The sequence below is a fragment of the Martes martes genome (genome assembly GCF_963455335.1).
Source record: "Martes martes genome assembly, chromosome: 4".
Classification (NCBI taxonomy): domain Eukaryota; kingdom Metazoa; phylum Chordata; class Mammalia; order Carnivora; family Mustelidae; genus Martes; species Martes martes.
The window spans coordinates 160,876,852-160,898,843 of record NC_137891.1 but is presented as its reverse complement, the minus strand read 5'-3'; the positions used below and the strand labels follow the sequence as shown (position 1 = coordinate 160,898,843).

The 21,992-nt window shown below is 38.1% G+C and overlaps 1 protein-coding gene across 1 annotated transcript in view; it reads left to right on the top strand.

Moving 5' to 3' along the window:
• The first annotated feature begins 883 nt into the window (after positions 1–883).
• Positions 884–21,992, top strand: part of RLF (RLF zinc finger) — a 93,133-nt gene continuing 72,024 nt past the window's right edge. The window contains exon 1 of the mRNA XM_080803175.1: positions 884–1,128. Within this exon, the coding sequence (XP_080659301.1) occupies positions 892–1,128 (237 nt within the window). The 5' untranslated portion in view covers positions 884–891. The remainder of the gene's footprint in view (positions 1,129–21,992) is intronic.

The window sequence follows — 21,992 nt, the reverse complement described above, 5'->3', positions numbered from 1 at the left end:
AAACATCTTTTCATGGGTTTATTGGCCATTCATATTTCTTTTTTGGTGAACTAGCTCTGTATACCCTTTATTTACTTTTCTACTAGATTGTATGCTTTTTTTCCTTTTGATTTTGGGAACTTTTTTGGATATTAATCTTTTGATGCTTTTAGCTATTTGAATACCTTCCAGCTTTTGGCTTGTCTTTGTGTTGCATCTTTTTAAACTTATGTTGTTACAGAATTAACAAATTTTAATGCAGTCAAATCTAACAATATTTTCTCACATGGTTTGTACCTTTTGGATCTTATTTAAAAAAATTTTCCTTATTCTGATATCATACAGATATATTTCCTGAAAAATATTTCGAGGCCTTTAACCCTTCTGGGATTTATTTTTGGATATGGTTTGAAACATTTATTATTTTTCTTTCCTTTTGGAAAAAAATCTTCTCAGCACCATTTCTTGAAGTGTTATCCTTTCTCTACTGACTTGTAATGCCCACTGTTAAAAACCACCTTCCCACGGAGCTAGTCTTCATTTCAGCTTCATAACCTTTGCTTACGTTCCTTCTACTGGTGATGTTTTTCTCTCGTTCTTGAGATCGCAGCTCCAGTGTCATCCCTCTCATATCTGGGTTATGTCTACATGTATGTCAGGCTCGGTGACTTCGTGACTCTAAAGAGTCTAGAAGGGCTGAGGCAGGTGCGACTGAGGCCAGTAGCCTCCTGGCTGTTGCCAGGGCGGCTGTTGGGAAGGCCGCCGAGAGGAGGAGTACCCTGAGACCCAGTGACGGAATCCGGCCCGCGCCCGCGTCGCCAAGGAGTGCGTCACCACGTGCGGTCGGCCGGGGGCGGGGCCGGGGCTGAATCACGTGGCTTGGTTGCCTACGCGCTGCTGGGCCGTGGGAAGATGGCGGACGGAAAGGGAGACGCCGCCGTCGCCGCCGGGGCCGGGGCTGAGGCTCCGGCGGGAACGGGAGCCGGAGACGGAACCGAGACTGAGTCCATGGCTCGGGGTCATCGCCCTGCATCTCCGGCGCCTGGAGCCCCGGGACTGCGACCGTGTCTGTGGCAGCTGGAGACAGAGCTGAGGGAGCAGGAGGTGTCGGAGGTCTCATCTTTGAACTACTGCCGGAGCTTCTGCCAGGTGAGGGGCTGGCTGACTGGCTGGGTGAGGGTGGCGGTGTGGGGAGGCCAGGGGAAGAGGCCCCCGATCCGTTGCCGCAGCCGGGGCCGGACTGAAAGGCGCCACCTTCGCGTCTCGCCGCGCCCCCGGGCCGGGAAGGCCCAGCTCGGGAAGCTCGACCGCTGGCCCCCCTTCACCACTGCCCGACTTTGGCCACCGCCAGGGCGGGTTGTGCTGGGCCAGACTGAGAGCCCGGAGGGCGCCGGCGGCTCCCTGGAAGGGCCGTGCCCTGTCGCCGTTGCCTGTCCCCCTGCCGGGTGGTTGGAGCGCCATTGCCTCCTGAGAGATTGATTGCTCGTTCTGCTGGGAGATCCTTTTTTGAGTGCATATCTCCAAACTGGAAAACCTGGGTTTTCCTGAATAATCCGGAGATATATGTTGAGGCCAGAGACTTATCTTTGGAGTCAACGTCATTTGGGCCCCTAAAAGGTCTGACAGTTGGCTTTGAAAGGCGTCTGGGGCTTTCTCATTAGGGATTGTGGAGCCCATTGGTTGTTTGGTTTTTTATTTTTTCTTGTTTTCTTTTATTTTTTTGAGGCGGGGAGGGGGGAGACTGTGAAGCTGTTCTTTTCGCCTCTCCTGTATTCCTTTGAGGTTTGTGCTACCAGGAATGAGGCTATTGAGCTTTGTAGTGGCTATTACGATCTTTGAGTCGAAGAGGATTGAGAAAGGTGGGGGGAGTGTGAGTGTGGTTTCTTTTGGTAGTAGTATGACCATTTCTGTGCTATAGTGGGTCCTAACCTGTGGTTACGTATTTATTGGTATGTTTAGATTGGTCTGCATGGCCATTTCGGGATTTTTCTCTATAAAGATAAGCCATTATTACTTCTGCTGTTTGTTCTACCACGTTTCAGGGCCAACCCTCTGCTCCTCACCTGGAGTATCTTAGAGAATGCAAAATAATAGTATGTCGGTACTTGGACACTTGATGAGTAGTTAAGTTTGCTGAATAAATTGCAGTGTTCCAAAGTTGTAATTTTAGGGGACAATTTGCTCTGGTGGTCCAGTGGAAAATAAAAAGTAGACTTGCTTGATAGCTTTTCTACCTCCTCTCTGCCGAGCCAGAGACACCTCATCTCTTCAAATGGAATTTTGTCCTTGCTAATACATTGTATCATTACAGTTTTTATGTCTACACCCTACAGCATTTCCCTGCACTAGGAAGTGTTGAGGTGTAAATTGTTCTTTGCTTTTTCTCTATTAATGAATATTCCTACTTTACTACACACATTTATTTTAACAAACTTTTACTGAATGCATTGGATGGTGTCAGGCTCTTCACCAGGAGCTGAGCAAATGAGTAAGACAGCACTTTACCCTTGATGAGCTTACAGTTAGGAAGAGGTGGTAGAAATAACTATTTCTAAAACCAGTTTTGGTAATGATGGAAAAGGAGGTGTTGTAGAGACAATGTAGAGGGGAAAGCCATCATGGGACATCCTAATGGGAACGACAGTTAACTAGTAAAAATAAATTAAAAGTTTAACTGTGATTTGTAGTTATGAACTTAGAAGTAACTGGGAGAGGCCACTTTAGATAGGGTGGTCCAGGAAGCCCCTATGGCTGAAAGGATAAAAATGCATCATGGCAGTGTTGAGGGAAGGGAGGGGAGTGGAGCATTTCAGTGCCAAAAGGTAGAGATGTGAAGGAAAATCGAAGCTTTGGGAGAATGGGGAGCTAATTGGACAAGGAGGAAGAGTGAGGATGACGAAAAGATGTAGGTTTGGGGGAAGCCTTCTAAGTTTGTGTTGTCATCATAGAAAGATAACAAGAATGGATGTAACTAATCAAATTGAAGTTTGTCAGAGGATACTATATATATATATATAAAACTTCTTTCTTTCTTTTTTTTCTTCATGCCTGGTACTTGTGGCTCTCATCTATCTCATTTTAACTGAATGTTTAAATGTCTTGAGTCTTGGTGACACCTAGAAATGTCAGGGCACAGAAGAATTTCAGAAGGAAAGTACTTTTGTAATTTGTCTTTTCTATGAGTTTTCCTTTTGCCTAAAATTTTTCCCAAAATATTTTTTTTGGACTGATAAGTGAAATAAGAAAGATGTTCCTGTGATGACTGATATAATAGGAAGCACATTGGATTGAGAGCTAGTTGGGTCCTAATTGTGACTTTTCCACGTACTAGCTAATAACCTTGGGCAAACTGTGCCTGTGGAATTTATATTGTTTTCTGGCCTTTATCACCTTGTGATGCTTTATACAAACAGTAGACTAGAAAGTTTATAGCAGCTCTTCACAATATTTGCCACAATATTTTTGTCACTTTTTTTTTTCAATAGCCAAGATAAAATCCTTGTTCATAATTTTATGATGAAGGAGGAACAGTGTCACCATTCAAATTTGGTTGAATAGCTCCTGGTTTCACATTTGAAAGGCAGAATAAGATTTATTCATCCCCTCACTGTGGTGTGCCTGACATTGCACTGTGTGCTGGGGACAGGAACATGCCTTCTAGAAGCACTTAATATGTAAAGATAAGTAACCTGACTTGTGTTCTCTGGGATACTTAACTGCCACAAAATATTTTCATCAGGTGTTCAGGTTTTTTTTTTTTTTTTCCTTTTTAAAGATTTTATTTATTTATTTGAGAGAGAGAGCACAAGCAGGTGGAAGGGCAGAGGGAGAAACACACTCCCCTCTGATCAGGGAGACTTGGGGCTTGATCCCAGAACCCCAGGATCATGACCTGAGCCAAAGGCAGATGCTTAACCAACAGCCAACCAGGTGCCCCATCAGGTATTTAGTTTAGAAGTGTTCCAGAGACTTAGGTTGTACCAAGTAGATTCCTCCTGCAACAGGCTGGGACCATATTCGCTCTACCGCTTGCAGTATGGCTCTATCTTTGGAATTGCACCAAATCAAGAAATAAACCAGCATATGAAAGGATAGAGAGCTTGTCTCATTCTGGGCATGTTTTCAATTTTCAGAAGTTTGTGAAGATGATAAAAATGAAACTTCAGAAGTAATAGTTACTAAGAAAATGATACTTAGATCAACTTGTGTTCAGTGAACATTTGTATTCAATGACTATGGGATGTGGCTTTTCCCTCCTTTCCCTTAATTCCTTTTCTGAAAACATTGTCTTCCAAACGGTGTGGATAAGATTAACTCCAGAAAAAAGCCTTTCTTTGTTTTGTTGAAAAATTGATAATATCCTCTCAAATTTTTGCTTTTGGGGGGGGCATTATGATTCCTAAAGTTATACAACTGGTAGTTTTCTTTGAAATACGTGTTTTGAAGGCTTTTTAAGTAACCTTAACAAATTTGAAATTATTGAGTGAATGATTATACTATGAGAATACCAAAGTAGTTTTATGAGTAAACCTTGTTTATATGAAGAACTTTTGGGTTGTAGGCTAATAGTGACTTTATAGATTTTTAAATGTTAAAATAAGTAAGGCATATATTTAAGTTTCTCCTAGGTTAGTAATTGAGTTCAAAGGGTCTAAAGCAGATAGGCATACAGGCTTCACCATTTAAACTAGAGAGGTACCTTGGTATGTTATTTTCTTTAACCCTTAGTTTTCTCATTGACAGAATAATAATAGTACTTACTGTTATCCAATTAAATGTATTGTTGTATGGACTAAATAAGATAATCTGTAAACTACAGTGTTCCTGAAATTGTCTGAGTTTTCCAGATTACTTAGCCTTAGAATAAAAAATCTTCACCGCCTTACTCCCAGTTTACTTATCAGCTCTTAGCCTAGCCAATCCCATCATCATAATCCTATTCTTATTTAGCGGTACTGAACTTGGAGTTCTTGGACCAAAATGCCATCTCAGTTACTCCTGTTATTAAAATTTTGCCTGTAAATTTCCAAGTGCATTATTTTGGGAAGGGTGATCTTAATTTTCATTTGATTCTTCAAGATCCCTCTTAGGCTTTCAGTAAATATTTACCAACTGCTTGATCTCCAAAAGGATAGAATTACTACTTTTACAAGATCTCAGGTCATTAAGCATTCTGTCTTCCCCTCCCACTGTGCTGTTCTGTCCTCTGTCCTTTTCTCTCATTTTCTGTATAGCAAATTTTCCTTGTTTAGGGCCCACCGCACATACCACCTCCTGTGAAGCTTTCTCTGATTTCACTGGATAGATTTCCTCTTAGATGTTTGTGTTTTTTGACACTTTGTACATACCTGTGCTTTTAATTCTTGCTTTTCATTCTGTCACTGTCTTAGTTCAGGCTTCATAATGTCCTATTGGAGCAGTCTGTTTATTAATCTCTCTTGCTTTCTGACTGGCTTCATCCATTTTGGTGTTTGTTCTAAATTGTAAATATAATCTCATTAGGCACTTTATTCCCTAAAATTCTTAAATGGTTTCTTACTCCAAAGACAAAATAAAAGTCTGACTTACGAGCCTAGCCTGGCAGACAAAGCCTTTTAGAATCTGGCCACTCCCTCCCCCTTTCCCAGCTCCCATCTCCAACCTTTCCAGCTTCCTTTTGGGTGGGTGGGAGAGAGTCTACCTTCACTACAGTATCTCTCTCAGTTGGCCTCATTAACCTTAAGGTCCTTCCTTCCCCATCTACCTAATTATCCTTTAAGACCAGGTTCAGATATTAAGTCTTTCAGAAGTGTTTTCTGATTTGAGCAGACAGAATGAGGTGATTCTTTCACTTAATATACTCCAGTAGCATCTTTTATGTAAGTGTGGTACCTGAATAGTTGTTTCTTTCTTTGTCTTTTGTATTGACTAGTAAACCAACCTGAGTAAGGATCTTGTTTAGTCTTTTTTGTATACTTGGTACCTAGCAATTAATACAGTGCCTGGCACAGAAAACTAATTTGTTGAATGAATTCCATTGTAGAACTTAATGAAATACTCAAGAGGTGAGTACTTTAAAAGGAACACTTGATGTAAAATCTGATATGTTAAAAAGCAACTTTATCGTAAGAATTTACTGTAAAGGAACAGGAGAGGACACTTTGCGCATTTCTGGGAAACATACCTTGTCAACTTAGCCTACATTCATATAACAATGTACACATTTACATGTGTGGAATGAGGAGTAGTGTTGTTGGAGGGAGAAAATTGGAGGCATTATAGTATTGAGGAATAGTTAGCAGCCGAATAAGGCAACAGTTCGAAGATGTTGAGATGGAGAAGATCAGTCTTCCTAACTCCTTGAGATTGGTGGCCATGAAAACTTTAAAGCTCTTGAACTCTTTATTTTATTTTTTGAACTCTTTATTTTAAAGGATTTTTAATACTTTATCTTTTCTTTTTGTGCTGCCTTCTCTTGGGAGATGGCTAAATAGAGACTGGATGACAGGTAGTTATAATGGCAGAAGCTAACATTGTACCGCATATGACCAAAGCGTAATTATAAACGCGACTTGGGAAGCAGTGGGAAGTTTGATGCTATCATTTACTTGGTACCACCCAGTCTCTTTTATAGTAGTGATTTCTGTATCTACCTGTGGATCGTGCTCTTCTGAACAATGTTAATAAAAAGTCTAAAAGAGAGCACCACTTATTTCAAGCCTGCAAAGGCATTGGTAAACTAAAGTATGCTTTGTTTTCACTTAGTTCTAGACACCTGTCACCTCCCTCAGAGGCCTTTCTTGACTATCTTATCTAAAACAAAGCTTTTTCATCTTCTTCCAACTCCTTAACACTGCTTTCTGTTTCTTTAAATTACCAACTACTATCTGATATGACAGATGTGTCTATTTGCCTTTCTCTGCATTTGGAATGTAAGCAGCATGAAGGTGTTGACTGTTTGTTTACCCAGTGCCTAGAATTGTCCCTGGCACTTAATTGGTATTCAGTCAAGATTTGTTAATCTTTTATCTCCTTCCTTCCTTAAATCCCTGACTAGACTTCTTGAGAGTAACAAGTCTTAAACCTGTCTTTATTAAGAAATAGGGACATTTTTGGTTAGCCAGTTTATGTTGCTTCCGAGCAGGGATCCATTCTTATTCTTTGTATCTTGATTACTGAAGAGTAGAAATTAATTTTATTTATGCTTCTTAAGGATTTCCCATGGTTGGGGCGCCTGGGTGGCTCAGTGGGTTAAGCGTCTGCCTTTGGCTTGGGTCATGGTCTCAGGGTCCTGGGATCCAGCATCAGGCTCTCTGCTCAGCAGGGAGCCTGTTTCCCCCCCTCCCTCTGCCTGCCTCTCTGCCTACTTATGATCTCTCTGTCAAATAAATAAATAAGATCTTAAAAAGAATTTCCCATGGTTGTCTATATTCCACAAATATTTAAAGACTTTTTTTAAACAGGGTTTGCTTAGCCAGATTGAAACATTTATTTTGGATATGATTGACATCAAACTGGAAAACTTGAACATAGATAATGGATTGAGCAAGATGGTATAAAAAAAAATAGATTCCTCAAACTTGGATTGCTCACTAAAGCCAACTTACAAACCATTACATGAAAAATTAGAGGGGCTATTTATTTACTTATCAATCATCTTTTTTGTGCCAAGCACTCAGGTAGATGGTGTTATTTTCATTTTGGAGATAGAAAACTGAGGCTCAGGGAAGTTAAGTAACTTTCCCGGGGTCACACACTTAGTAAGCTGTGGCAGAGTCTTCAGACTCCTAAGACCATGCTCTATTTCCTATATCAGCATTTCCTAAACTGTGTTTTGTTCCATGAGTTCTGTGTATTAGTAAGTACTTCTTGAACTAAGGATTCTGTGTTCATATAAGTTGGGATACATATTTTTTAATGTGTCTTATATATGTTAAGATGCCTTATAAGTCTCCTAGAGAGCATTAAGTGTTAATGCAGCATTTGCCAAACTTAGCAGGTCCAGAACATTTAACATTTTGCCATGTTCTAAACCTGATATCACCCCCAAATTCCATGTTTTTCTTTCATTATAGCAAAGTAAATCACGGGGGAAGAGTAGATTGCTGTATGTATACATACCACTGAATTTTGATTCCCCAGTTTCAGCTTAAAACATGATAATGAACTTTTTTATGAAAAAAGTTTCCCTTTAAAGTTTTTGCAGGTTTTGAATTATACATACTGTCCCATATGAAAAATATTTCAGTGTATTATAATTTTTTTTGAAATTGAGATTGAATTCTGTTTCAGACATATCTTGAGTTCAAGGTTATTCATTTAGTTTTACCTGAATTTCTGCAATGTAGCTAGCTGGGGAACTATGAATGTATTTGTCTCTTTCTTCTCGTTTTTGTGCTGTGTCTGAATTCTTTAATATGTTTTTTTAATGCTTTGCTTGTCCTTTTTGGGGTGATCTGTTAGGTTTTTGTGCTGACACTTGATTACATAGTATTTTTACTCCCAAGGAAATAGCCTGAATGTGTCACATTAGCCAGTACAGTAATGCTTTATTAATATGGACATATGTAGGAATTATTACCAGATATGATAGAATGACCTAGTTTGGAAATCGCATTTTTATGATATATGGTTGTGTAAAATAGGCATATTTTTAATTGTGCTTTCATTTTCTTAAATTTGCTTTTTAAGTATGTATGCTTAAAATACCTAAGATACATCTTAAAGTAGTAAAACTAAATATGGGGGCCACTAGGTGGCTCAGTTGGTTAAGTGTCTTGCTTTGGCTCAGGTCATGATCTCGGGGTCCTGGGATTGAGCCCCATATCAGGCTCCCTGCTCAGCCTGGAGTCTCCTTCTCCCTCTGCTCCCCCCTACCCCGTCCTGCTTGGACGTGCACACATTCTCTCTCATCCTGTCTCAAATAAATAAATTCTAAAATCTTAAAAAAAAAACTAAATATCTACATTTAAAAATTTTTGTGACTCTTATACGTGCTCATTCTAAAAGCTTAAGACAAGATGTATAAATGCAGAAAGTGAAACCACCATGTAATCTCGTTATTAATAGCTTGGTCTATTAGTCTGATTTTTGGTAAAATACGTATACAGAATGTGTGTATATGTAAGTATTAAAAAAGAAATTTTGAGTATAGTTGACACACAGTGTTACATTAGTTTCAGGTGTACAATGTAGTGATTCAGTTTCTCTGTATGTTATGCTATGCTCACAAGTGTAGCTACCATCTGTCAGCCATACATTTTTACAGTGTCATTGAGTATATTCCCTATGCTGTACCTTTTATTCCCATGACTTACCCATTCTATAGCCAAAAGCCTGTATCTCCCACTCCCCCCACCTTTTTTTCCCCATTGTCCTACCCCCCCTTCCCCTGGCAACCTTGTGTTCTCTGTATTTATAGGTCAGATTCTCCTTTGTTGTTGTTTATTCGTTTTTTTTTTTTTTAGAATCCACATGAGAGTGAAATCCTTTGTTATTTGTCTTTCTCAGTCTGCCCTGCTTCACTTAGCACAGTACCCTCTAGGTCTAACCATGTTGTTGCAGATAGCAAGATCTTGTCCCTTTTTTATGGCTGTGTAATATTCTATTATATGTATGTATATGCATTTGTCTGTTGATGGGCACTTAACATTGCTGCCATATCTTGGTTATTGTAAATAATGCTATAGTCAGCACAGGGATGTATTTATCTTTTTGAGTTAGTGTTTTTGTTCTCCTTGGGTAAGTTCCAGAAGTGGAATTATTGGGTCATATGTACTTCTGGGGTTGGTTTTTGTTTGTTTGTTTGTTTGTTTGTTTTGGTACTTATATTTTTACTGCCCTCCCTCCCCATTTTTACTTTTTGAGGAGCCTCCATACTGTTTTCCACATCCTTACCAACGCTTGTCATTTCTTGTCTTTTTGATTCTAGCCATTTTGGTAGATGTAAGGTGATATCTCCTTGTGGCTTTGATTTACATTTCCATGATAATTAGAGCTGTTGAGCAATTTTTCATGTGTCTGTTGACTAGATATCTATATGGTTTTTTGGGGAGAAATTTGGTTCAGGTCCTCTACCCATTTTTTTAATTGAATTTTTGGTTTTTTTGGTGTTTGGTTGTTTAAGTTCTTTATATATTTGGGATATTAACCCCTTAGCAGATACATTATTTGCAAGTATCTTCTCCCATTCAATAGGTTGTCTTTTTGTTTTGCTGATTGTTTCCTTTGTGGTGCAAAAGGATATATTCCCAGGAGTTGATTTTTTGCTTCGTTTCCCTTGCCTTGGGATATATATCAGAAAAATGTTGGAAGGGCTGGTGTTAGGGAGATTGATACCTATATTCTTTTCTAGGTTTTTATGGTTTCAGGCCTCACATTTAGGTCCTTAATCCATTTTGAGTTTATTTTAGTATATGGTGTTAGAAAGTGGTCCATTTTCATTCTTTTACATGTACCTGTCCAGTTTTCCCAGCACCATTTATTGAAGAGACTGTCTTTTCCCTATTGTATATTCTTGTTCCCTTCATCATATATTAATTGACCACATAAGTGTGACTTTATTTCTGGGCTTTTTTTTCTGTTCTGTTGATCTGTATGTCTGTACTTTTTGATCACTACAGCTTTGTAGTATATCTTGAAATCTGGAATTATGATATCTGCAGCTTTGTTTTTCTTTCTCAAGATTGCTTAAAGATTGGAATTTTTAATTGTCCAAGCAATTCATGAATAGAATCTAATTGTAAAAAACTAGAACAGTGTAAAAGAAGAGCAAGTAAAGGATGTCAGTTGTCCCATAGCCTTATACTTCAGTACTGTGTTTTTCTAGATTAATAGTTTTCTTTGGTTAACAGTTTGGGAATGTATACTTACAGAATTTTTTTGAACAGTTTGGGAATGTATACTTGCAGAATTTTTTTGTGTATATATACACACACATTTTTAGAAAAATAGTGTTGAGATTATATATTAAAACCTAATACAGACATCTTTCTTGTGGAATATACACATTTACTATTTAAAAAAAGAAAACATAGTATTCCATTGAAAAACACTCTTGATTTTAAATTCTGCAGGTAGCAAAGCCTTCTGTGCTAGTTTTAAAATGAATTAATTAATTATATATATTTAAATTTATTTATTTATTTATTTGACAGACAGAGATCACAGTAGGCAGAGAGGCAGGCAGAGAGAGAGAAGAGCCAGTAGGCTCCCTGCAGAGCAGAGAGCCCGAGGCGGGGCTGGATCCCAAGACCTTGGAATCATGACCCGAGCTGAAGGCAGAGGCTTAATGAGCCACCCAGGCGCCCCTAATTAAATATTTTTATTTTAGAGAGATTGAGAGAGAGAGAGAACACGAGTGGAGGGAGGGGGAGAGGGAGAAGCTTCAGGGCTCTATCCCAGACCCTGGGATCATGACCTGATCTGAAGGCAGCTGCATAACTGACTGAGCCACCCAGGTACCCCTCAACACTCTTTTAACTAAAAAAAATTTTTAACTATAAAAGCAGTGCTTTTATATCAAAAATATATAGTGCTACAGGAAGGCTTAAGGAAAAAGTAAAAGCCCTCTTTTGCCTTCAGTCCCTCTAGTCACTCCCAGAAGAGTTAAGTCTGTTGTGTATTCTTAAAAATTCAAATCTGCAATTTAGATTTTAATTTAGTATATTGAAAACAATTTTCTATATCAACACATGTTGAGCATGTACCATAATTAAATCATTGTTCTTCTTTATTATCATAAATAAGGTTGCAGTGAACATCCTTAAATATTAAGCAGTGGTTATTAATACCTATAGTATAAACTCTTTTTTTTTTTTTAAGATTTTATTTGTTTATTTTACAGAGATCACAAGTAGGCAGAGAGGCAGGCAGAGAGAGAGGGGAGAAGCAGAGAGCCCGATGCGGGGCTTGATCCCAGGACCCTGAGATCATGCATGACCTGAGCCGAAGGCACAGGCTTTAACAAACCATTGAGCCACCCAGGTGCCCCCCCATAGCATAAATTCTTGGAATTGAAATTACTATATTAAAGAGAATGTTTATTTTAAGTTTTGTTGAATACTAGCCTACAAAAAGCAGAATATGTACTTCTGTCAGTAGTGTTTGGGAGTCCCTGTTTGATTATATCCTTGCTAACACTGGTGTTATTAAACTTTTTAATATTGGCCAGTCTGATAGTGGCAAGTAATTACTCTCATACCATTTTACTAATTTTCATCTTAACAGCATTTGCATGCTTTTTCATGTGTATTAGATACTTGAAATTTATCTTTACTTTTTTTTTTACATACCTGTATTTTAAAATGTTATTAGTTGAAAAAAAAAATAAAATGTTATTAGTTGAAAGTCATTAAAATCTGTTTGTCTAGGGATGCCTGGGTGGCTCAGTCAGTTAAGCTGCTGCCTTTGGCTCAGGTCATGGTCCCGCAGTTTTGGGATCAAGTCCCGCATGGGGCTCCTTGCTTGGCGGGGAGCCTGCTTCTCCCTCTGCCTGCTCTGCCTGCTGCTCCCCTGCTTGTGTTCTCTCTCTGACAAATAAATAAAATCTTTAAAAATAAATAAAAATGGACCAAAAACATTAAAAAAAATTTCGATTGTCTAGTCTTGGAGAGTGATGATGAAATCTTAAGATTCCATGCTGCTTTGAAAAGGTTCTAAAGAGGGGCGCCTGGGTGGCTCAGTGGGTTAAAGCCTCTGCCTTCAGCTCAGGTCATGATCCCAGGGTCCTGGGATTGAGCCCCACATCAGGCTCTCTGCTCCATGGAGAGCCTGCTTTCTCCTCTCTCTCTCTCTGCCTGCCTCTCTGCCTACTTGTGATCTCTGTCAAATAAATAAATAAAATCTTTAAAAAAAAAAAAAAAGGTTCTAAAGAAGTATAGTTAGTTGCAGCCTAACCTGAAGCCATTGGAATATATGATACAAATTAGTGATTGCTTGTTGCTGTGAGAAATGCCCATGTAGTCATTTTCCAACAAACGTTTATTGATGTTATATACCAGTGCTACTAGGGTCTAGGAAGACTTAAGTCATAGCTGAATAACTGGAAAGACCCTAGTGCTTTCCATTAGCTAACTTTTTCTTATATTGTTATTTTTATGTGTTTTAAGTAAGGTGCCACTGAATGGATGTATGACTTGGGCCAAATCAGTTTGTTTTGGAGGTTTCAGATTGCTGCTTAAATGAGGTAATTTTTAAGGTTTGATTCTCCTTCAAAATCACATAATTTTTCTGTTGAAAAACATTTTCCAAGGATTATTTTCTAAGTCTCCAAACATTTGTTATCCTTATTGAAATAAATGAATAATCTTTTATTAATGCAGTGCCTATATTATAAGCAATCACAGAAAAATATTAATGTGATGAAATTTTGGGGTTCAGTGGTTAAGCATGTGCCTTTGGCTCAGGTCGTGATCTCAGGGTCCTGGGATTGAGCCGCACATCAGGCTTCTTGCTCAGCAGGAGACTGCTTCTTCTTCTGCCCCTCACCCCTCTTGTGCATGTGTGCGAGCTCTAATAAAATCTTAAAAAAAAAAAGATGAAATATTTGAAAATCATTTAACATGTTAATACTATATTTCTGTCCTTAGTGGGTTATTGCTTACCCCTGTAGTATAAATGTCGACCCCAGTGGAAACCACTGTACTAATTTGAACTGAAGTTATTTCTTTACATTAGTTATGTTCATTGTCCTCATTTGGCTTTTTCCTTCAGAGTGAAATCTTTATTTCAGTGTGTAAGGGACTTGATAAGTGAATATGTTAAATACAGAAGAAATTATCCACAGTAAATGTGGATACATCAACTTTGGTCTGTCTTATGTTTTATTGTCTTATGAAATGGATAGCATATCCAAGAGAAGTTAGGAGATTTCACTCTAAATATGCTTTCTAAATTCTTGTGACCTTAAACCTTGCCTTGCATCTTTTTCTTGAATATAAAATTGGAGGTAAAGGGGGCGCCTGGGTGGCTCAGTGGGTTAAAGCCTCTGCCTTCGGCTCAGGTCATGATCCCAGAGTCCTGGGATCCAGCCCCGCCCGCATCAGGCTCTCTGCTCGGCAGGGAGCCTGCTTCCCTTCCTCTCTCTCTGCCTGCCTCTCTGCCTACTTGTGATCTCTGTCTGTCAAATAAATAAATAAAATCTTTAAAAAAAAAATTGGAGGTAAGGGAAAGCTCCCTGATAGGTGATTGTGAATATTAAGTGGGACAGTATAACATTGCCATTAGCATAACTTTTGGTAGCAGATAGGTACCCAGTGTGTCAACTTCTTTATTTCCTTTCCATCCTGAATAATGTTTTAAAGTATTTCCTGTAGGGTAGCTTTCCACCATTTTCCTGTCGATATACAGCTCATTAAAAGAAAAAAATTTCCTAGATGTTTATAGAGCATTTGCAATGTAGTTTTAGGTTTGGAGAGCCGGTGATGAGCTTTGTAGACTGGAAGTGTAATTTACAGTAAATTTTTTTTATGTTGAAACAATATGGATGCCCTTTGGGATCCATATCTAGTGGAAATAATGAGTTTGACCTGTTTAATAGATCATTCTGTATACAATTTTTTTTATTCCCTTCTTTATTGGTTTTAACCTGGTTTATTGTTTGCCATTTAAATTATGTATCTCATTTTATTGAAATCCATACATACCAAAAGTGATTTGAGTTTGTAACACATTGAATTTGAGTTCTTGGGTAAAAGGTGGCCATGTTTTCATAATCATATGTTTGAGGGAAGAACTTCAGAAGTTACCTAGTTCACTCCCTTTCCAGCTTAAAACTTTTAAGGGGGAAACTCCTCACTGTAGGACGTGGGCTGAGGATTCAAATAGGCGGTAGCATCAAAAAAATTCTGAACATTGACATATTTATTTACCACCAAACAAAATTCATGACTAGCATATCATTAATCTGTGAACACCCATCTAAAAAATAGGATCTAACCATTTCCTTGTAAAAATTCTCATTAGTGCAGTTTGGTCAATATTATGCTGCTCTCCTTTGTAGGATTTGAATGAAGCAGTGAGAATCTGGAACCACATCTACTTAGTTGAATTTGTTTTATTTATTTACATATTTATTTAGAATTTTAAAAAAAGATTTTATTAGAGAGAATGCACAAATTGGGGGAGGGACAGAGGGAGAAGGAGGGAAGCAGACTCCCTGCTCAACGGGGAACCGGACACAGGGCTCAATCCCAGGATCCCCGGGATCATGACCTGAGTTGAAGGCAGATGCTTCACCTACACTGAGCCACCCAGGCACCCCTGAATTTGTTTTAATATACAGTCATATTTTACTCTCATCAAAGATGTATATCTGAAAAACTTTTTTTTTTTAAAGATTTCATTTATTTATTTGACAGAGAGAAAGGGGGACAGAGCAAGAGGCGGAGGGAGAGGGAGAAGCAGGCTCTCCACTGAGCAGGGAGCCATCAGAGGGCTCAATACCAGCACCCTGGAATCATGACCTGAGCTGAAGGCTGATGCTTAACCTACTGAGCTATCGAGGCGCCCCTCAAAAACTGTTTTAATCAAACTTCAAAAATAAGTTAGCAAATCCTTTAAAAATAGTACCAAGCATCAGAAGCAAGTCATTACAGAATACCTGCTATATACTACTCAATATGCTGGGTTCTGGTCTACAGTGATGAGAAACCAGATATGGTTCTTGCCCTCCTAGTTTATTGTTTAGTGGAGAAGATGAACATTAAACAATTTTTATGTTACGTTTGTTTATTGCTACAATAGAGCTGTAGTCAGTGTTTGATGATCATATGTATTTATCCACCTTCAAATTAGTTTGCCCTTAGGTAAGAGGAGTATAAGTGAAACTATTCCATGTTTAATTATTGCTTAATAATTTTGAGGTCTAATATATATGGGTTTGAGTAAACAACATTGTTCTTTTCCAGTTTGTATAGATTATAAATAAATGATTTTCCTTGTCACTTTTCTGTAGTCCGCTTTGTTGGCCTTGGTTCCAAGCTAAAAAATTGAAGTAAGTATATGGTTAAGAAGGGAAGACCTTACTAATTTAAGGGAGAGTAGGAATGCAGAAATCTTTTATATTTTAGGCTTGGAAATGCCAAAAAATTAAGTACCCTTTGAACATCACAAAACCAATAAGACATTTGAGCCCAGGAGATTATTACAAAGAACTTGGAAAGCTTTTGTTTATGTACCTAAGGCATTTGTACCAAAATATTTTTAGGGTTTATTTGGAGGTTGGAAATTGGGAGTGGAATTAGATGGAATACAAGTGTGATTTTTCACTTCTTTCTTGCATACAAAATTTTAAAGTGGTGGGGTTGTAGGTGAATTTTGTGTTTTTGTTGTATTTCAGTATTTTTTTAAGTAAAATTTAAACAGATAAGGTAGTGCTATAGGTATTAGTATGAAAGGATATCCAAGATAAAAAGCAGTGATGTATAGAAAAAGTTCTGAAGAATTACTAAAGTGTTATGTGTTGCATGAATTAGTGGGACATTCATTTTGTTTCTTGGGTTTCTATATGGTTTGTACTTAACCTTTTACCTTTTTATTTTTATTTTATTTTTAAAAAATATTTTTAAGTAATCTCTGCACCCAACATGGGGCTCAAACCTAAAACCCCAAGATCAAGAGAATATAAGAGTTGTATTCTTGATCTGAGCCACTGACTGAGCCAGCCAGGTGCCCCGCCTGTTACCCTTTTAAATACATTTTTATTTTAGCAGCTGTTGTTTTAGAACATCTTTTCTTCTCTCCCTCTTCTCTGTTTCCTACCCCCTGTGTCCTGTTCTCCTTTTACACCCTTACTTTGGGTCTGAAGGTTCCCTCTAGTAGCTTTCTGAGATCTCTCCTATCTCTTGTTTGTGTTAGGCTGGGTGAAAGAATCTAGGTTGAAAATCAGTTTTGCTCAGAACTTTGAAGCATATGTTAGATGTCAAATATTTCCAACATAGAAAACAGTAAAGAGAGTATAAAATGAACCTGACCTAAGAAATGGAATAATTGAAGCTACCTATATACCCTTTCACAGATTCTTTTATCTCCCACCACCATCCTGATTTTGGTATTTAATTATTCTGCTGCATCTCTTTACTTAATATTTGTGCATTTTAATACAGTCTGTAGTATTAGTCTATGTTTTTTTCAGCTTTACTTAAATGCTGTATTATATGTATTCTTCAGCAGCTTTTTAATTCAGCATAATGGAAAAATAAATTCAACATAATGTATCTAAGATTTATCTGTATTTGTTTCATAGTTTTGGCACATTCATTGTTCAGTGGCATGTAGTGTCTTATTATGTAAGTATAATTCATTTATCCATTCTTTTATTAATGGATTTGGAGGTATTTATTTACATTAACTGTTGAGGTGGACATCTTTCCAGTGTATCTTGAGATGCTTGGGTACAAGAATTTCTTTAGAGTATATGCTTAAAGTGGAGTTGCTGGGTTCATATATAGGTCTGCCTTCAGCTGTAATAAATACTGCCAAGTTATGCCACTTATCAGTGTATGAAACTTAACACTGCCCCACGTTCTTGCCAATACTTGGTGTAGTTAAATTTTAGCCATTTGCATGGGTGGACTGTGATATCTCATTGTGGTTTTAATTTTTTTTTCCTGCTTACTTGTAAGGGGTTACAGGTTTAGTTATATTTATTGCTATTCATATTTTCTCTTCTGTGAATTTCTTTTTCTTATTTTTTAGTTGGGTTATTTGCCATTTTATTTTATTGTAGATTTTATTTTTAAGTAGTCTCCACACTCAGCGTGGGGCTTGAACTAAGAACCAAAGATCAAGATTTGCATGCTCTGCTGACAAGAGCCAACCAGGCGTCCCTTATTTGTCTTTTTCTTTACTTTTTTTTTTTTTTTTTTAAGATTTTATTTATTTATTTGAGAGCAAGTGAGAGAGAGCGAGCGTGCAGAAAAGTGCAGGGAGGGAGAGGGATAAGCAGACTCCACACTAAAGCGGGGAGCCTGCTGTGGGGCTCAGTCTCACAACTCTGAGATCATGACCTGAGCTGAAATCAAGAGTTGGCCACTTAACCAACTGATTCACCCATGCTCCCCGACTTTTTCTTTTTTTTAACCCCAACTTTTTCTTTACAGTTTTTATGAAATTATGTATTTTAAACATGAATCTTTTACTGGTCATATACCTTAGAATTATCTTCTTTTCAGTTTATCTTTTCATTTTTTACATTGTATTTATGCACAGGAGTTTTATATTTTTTACAGTAAAAATTACAAGTCTGATAGATCTGACAATAGAAACAAAATTTATTTAAATTCCTTTTATGATTTTTGTGTACTTTTGGCCATGTCTTCTTTTTTTAAATTTTATTTTTAGCGCACTTCGTTGGCTTAGTCAGTTAAGTGTCCCGCTCTTGATTTCAGCTTAGGTCTTGATCTCAGGGTCATGAGTTCAAGACCCATGTTGGGTGTGGAGCCTATTTAAAAAAAAAAAAAAAAAGATTTTATTTTTAAGTAATCTGTATGCCCAACGTGGGGCTCGAACTTAAAACCCTGAGATCAAGAGTCACACATTCCACTGACTGAGCCAGCCAGGCACCCTATAGCCTGTATGTCTTTAAAAACAGCTTTGTTGAAGTATAATTGACATACGGTAAACTACTCCTAGTTAAAATGTGCAATTTGATAAGCTTTGGCATATCCAAACACCCATGAAATAATCAAGATAATGAATGTATCCATTACCCCTAGAAGTTCTTTCTCACTCCATTGCGTTTCCTCTTTCTTTCCCTACCATCTTTCCACTGTCACTCAACTATTGAGCTGCTTTCTGTCTTTATAGATTAGATTGCATTTTTAAGAATTTCATATAAATAAAACTCTACAATGTCTTTGACTTCTTTCACTTAGTATAATTATTTTGAAATTCATTCAAGTTTATATTACTAGTTAATACATTTTATTTTATGGATCTGTCATGATTTGCTCATTCATCTGTTATTGATAGACATTTGGCTTATTTCTAGTTTTTGGCTATTACAGATAAAGTTGTTGTGAACATTAGTGTATAAGTCTTTGTGTGGACAGATGCTTTCTCTTGCATAAATACCTAGGTGGAATGGCTGGATCACATGACTGGTCTTTCAGAGTAGTTGTATCATTTAACATTCCTACCAACAATGTATGAGAGTTCTAATTTTCCACCTTCTGATCAACACTTGGTGTGGCCAGTCTTTGCTTTAGCCATTCTGAAATTAGTAGTAGCTTTTTGTGGTTCTAATTTACGTTTCCCTAATGACTTATTTTTATTTTATTCAATGACTGATTTATTCATTTGAGAGAGAGAGCATGCAGGGGACGGGCGAGGGAGAGGGAGATGCTTAACCACCCAGGTGCTCCTAATTTTTTTTTTTTTTTAAGATTTATTTATTTTTGAGAGAGAGACAGAGAGGGGGAGCTATCCATGCGTGCATGCGTGAATGGGGAGAGGGGCAAAGGGAGAGGGAATGGGGGAGAGAGAATCTTCAGCAGATGCCCCGCTGAGTGTGGAGCCTGACATAGCTTGATCTCACCTGATGAGAGCAAGACCTGAGCAGAAGTCAAGAGTTGGGTGCTTAACTGGCTTAGCCACCCAGGGGCCCCACTAATGAGTTACTATATTGAATATTTTTTTATGTGCTTATTTGCCATCCTTATATCTTTATTGGTGAAGTACCTTTTCAGATCTTTTGGCCATTTAAAAATTGGGTTGTTTGGGACGCCTGGGTGGCTCAGTTGGTTAAGCAGCTGCCTTCGGCTCAGGTCATGATCCCAGCGTCCTGGGATCGAGTCCCGCATCGGGCTCCTTGCTCCGCGGGGAGCCTGCTTCTCCCTCTGCCTCTGCCTACCACTCTGTCTGCCTGTGCTTGCTCGCTCTCTCTCTAACAAATAAATAAAAAAATTAAAAAAAAAAAATTGGGTTGTTTGTGTTCTTATTGTTGAGGTTTGAGAGGGATGTGTGTGGGAGTCTGTTTCTGGACATAAACCCTTCATCAGATATCTATGTGTGTGTGTGTGTGTGTGTGTGTGTGTGTGTGTATGTGTATACAAACAAAATATGTATATTTTTTCATGTTGAGGCTTAGATGGCAAAGAGTGGGCAGAATGGGGATGGTGATTTGTATCACTTCTAAGTTACACACATTCTCACTGTGGTTCACTTGGGACTCTGGAGGGAATACCCTTGGACTTGACACAGATTGCATTGTGGTGATGTGGCCAACGGGGAGAGCCTGAGGTGCTGTCTACTTGCTTGTAGACTCACAAGGATGAGTTGAGGTGGATGTCACACATTCTGGACTGAACTGTTGGTGAACTCATGTGAGATACTGTGAAGAACTACTAGGAAATAGTGGGTAAGACAGGAGGGAAAAGTCCTACTACGAAACTAGGTGGGCACACAAACAGTCAAGCCATGGTTAATTTCTATTAAATTGATCCCTTCTATAACCCTAGAGTTGATGGGGTTAGGGGAAAAATGGAATTGAATATATTCTTTGCAAAAATATTCTCCTTGGCTGTGGCTTTTTGTTGTTGTTGTTGTTCTCTTAACAGTGTATCTTGAGGGGTGCCTGGGTGGCTCATTGAGTTAAGCCTCTGCCTTTGGCTCAGGTCATGATCTCAGGGTCCTGGGATCATGCCCCGTATCGGGCTTCTGCTCAGCAGGAAGCCTGCTTCCCCTTCTCTCTCTCTGCCTGCTTCTCTGCCTACTTGTGATTTGTTTGTCAAATAAATAAAATCTTTAAAAAAAATAAACAACAAGTGTATCTTGAAGAATACAAGTGCTTGATTATGATAAAGTTCAGTCTGTCAACTTTCTCTTTTATGAATTATGTTTTTCATGTTATATATGTAAGAAATCTGTCTCAAGACCATAAAGATTTTCTTCTATGTTTTCTCCCAGAAATTTGTTTGAGGTTTTACATTTAGATCTATGATCCACTTGAAGCTAATTTTTGTATATTGTATGGGGGGGGTGTTGGAAGTGTTTTGTGTTTTTAAAATAAATATCTAAATATTGCATTCCTCTGTTGAAAAGACTGCTTTCTCATTGAATTAAGAAATTGTCTTTGTACCTTTTTAAAAATCAATTAGCCATATGTATGTAGGTGTACTTCTGGACTCTATTCTGTTCACTGATCTATTTGTCTGATGCCATTTATCATACTCTTGTACTGCTTTTTCAAATAGAAAATGTAATATGAAAGCTATATTGCACTTAGACACAGAAGGTAGAATGGTGGTTGCCAGGGGGCTAAAGGGAGGGAGTAATAGGGAGTTACTGTTTAGGTGAAAATTCTATGGATGGATGTTCGTAGTGGTAGCACAACAATATAAATATACTTAATGCCACAGAACTGTACATTGAAAAATGGTTAAGAAGGTTTTTGTTTTGTTTTGTTTTTGTTTTTTTTTTCTTTTTTACTAAACTCTTAATTATTAAAAGCTATATTGTATATGAATGAATACTCAGTTTCAGGTGACAGATTTTAAAGTAATCAAGACCCAGATAGGTCAGCTGGCAGATGATGAGGGTACAGGTTTGAATGCACAACCACAGGACGTAGCTTTTCACTGTGTTACATGGCTACGTCCAAATTGTAATACTTTTCCCCAGTGTGATAAAGGTTGGATTTTAAAATCTCCAAACTTAAAAAGTATTCTAGATCAGTCCTTTTAGTAACAATGACTCACTAAAGCAGAAATGGAGGGTATTTGAATTTATCCTCCTCTCCTCCCCATCTTCCTGTTGTATGCTCGCTCACTCATGTTTCTTGAAAGTTGCCAATTGAAAATGAAATGAAGTTGACTCTTTTTTGTTTTTGTTTTTGTTTTAAAGATATTATTTATTTATTTGACAGAGATAGGGAGACCACAAGCAGGGGGAGTAGCAGAGGGAGAGGGAGAAGCAGGCTCCCTGATCAGCACGGAACCTGATGTGGGGCTCAATTCCAGGACTCCGGGATTATAACCTGAGCTGAAGGCAGACACTTAACCAACTGAGCCACCCAGGCACCCCTTTTGGGGTGT